This window comes from Sinocyclocheilus rhinocerous, unplaced genomic scaffold, assembly GCF_001515625.1.
Source record: "Sinocyclocheilus rhinocerous isolate Xijiao unplaced genomic scaffold, SAMN03320098_v1.1 scaffold241, whole genome shotgun sequence".
Lineage (NCBI taxonomy): Eukaryota > Metazoa > Chordata > Actinopteri > Cypriniformes > Cyprinidae > Sinocyclocheilus > Sinocyclocheilus rhinocerous.
The window spans coordinates 3,330,553-3,332,104 of NW_015659312.1; the positions used below are offsets into that span (position 1 = coordinate 3,330,553).

General features: G+C 34.5%; 1 protein-coding gene across 1 annotated transcript in view; it reads left to right on the forward strand.

Moving 5' to 3' along the window:
• Positions 1-877, forward strand: part of LOC107723460 (uncharacterized) — an 11,109-nt gene extending 10,232 nt beyond the window's left edge. The window contains exon 5 of the mRNA XM_016532094.1: positions 756-877. Within this exon, the coding sequence (XP_016387580.1) occupies positions 756-868 (113 nt within the window). The 3' untranslated portion in view covers positions 869-877. The remainder of the gene's footprint in view (positions 1-755) is intronic.
• The last annotated feature ends 675 nt before the right edge of the window (positions 878-1,552 follow it).

The following is a 1,552-nucleotide window of genomic DNA, read 5'->3' on the forward strand; positions in this document are numbered from 1 at the left end:
TGACGCAGACATGTGGGGAGGTGTTAGAAGGAGCCGTTTTAGGTAGGCGTGGTTGACTCTTAACTTTTATAAAGAATATATATATAAAGAGACTTTAGTCTTTGCAACTTTACAGATCTTCTTTATGCACCAACAGCTTGTAACACTTCAAAGAGAAAGGAAAAATTGAAATCGCATCATATGACCCCTTTAACTTTTGTGGTTGATTACATAGCATCAAACTCATAAGCCTGTCTTTCACTACTGTTGCTTACTCATCCTAACAAAGCAAGTATTGCAAGTGCAAGCATCTTTGTATCAAAGCATATATGGCATTAACATAAAACAAGCAAATAACATAAAATTGAAACTGGTAAATAGCAATACAATTATCCATATCCAAAACACCCCCTTCTTGCTATTTTCCTGGTTCAGTCCAACACATTTATTACTCTTTCATTTTCATGTGCATATACCCTTCAAAGGTTTTGGTCTTTTACGTTCATGTACTCTTTAATCCAAATTTTTCCCTTTTTTGGTTTCAACACATCTTCTCTAAGCACCAAATCTCTTATTATATCATGTTGGGGCCAAATTTTTATACACTGCTTCACAATGGTTAGGTACTGCCCAAATTTTTGCCGCAAAAGCAGTAAATTGGTTATTTCATGTTGGCATGCTCCAATGTACTCGCCCCTTAAAGATACCCATTGAATATCTGTCCATGTGAGGTCAGATAAAGGTACGGCCTCTCCCTTCTCTTACACTTTTTACAGTGTCTAATGGATTGGGATTCGAGTCTCAAGCAAGACCTTGGCCGCCACCTTCCTTCTGGGTTCCTGGGGCTTCTCTTCCACCATATCCAGCAATGTCTCTGTCTATGAGATAAAACATCCCATACTCTTTTAAATTCTTAACAATTTCTTATTGTACCGTTAATGTAAAGCACGTACAAAAATTTGGTTTATCAACTTTTTTTTTTTCAATATACAGTCTTTTACCCCATCATATTACATCTCAGTATTTCAACAAACACTTTTAATTATTTAATAATTTCTACTTTTCATTTTTCAATTTTATATTGCTTCATTACAATTGTACTGTCATTGCTCAATACAATATTTGTATAAATTTCCTATAATTAAAATCATACATCTTCCGCTTTTTAATTTAATCCAAAACACATTTTCCATAATCTACATAACATTTCTTGTCTTTTCTATCCGTCAGTTTTTCTTCTGTACCAGACACCAGATCCTCTATTTCCAGGTGTCTTTGGAGCCTCTAAAAACATCATATAAGTTACAACCAAAGGTGTTATTCCTCTTGTACCCATCATTGCATTTACACCTAATATAGTTGCTCCAATTATCCATTTAGTTAAAGTTACCACTTTCCATTCGCTCCATTTGCTATTAGTACACTTTTTGGTAATCAATTACTTCTACTATTGTATAAACCACTACTCCTGCAAGTACAACTTCCTCTGTAATAATTGCATATAACCACATTTCAGGCAAATACATGACTATAAGCATGATGCAAGGCTACTAATTTCCCCAAACCATACAAG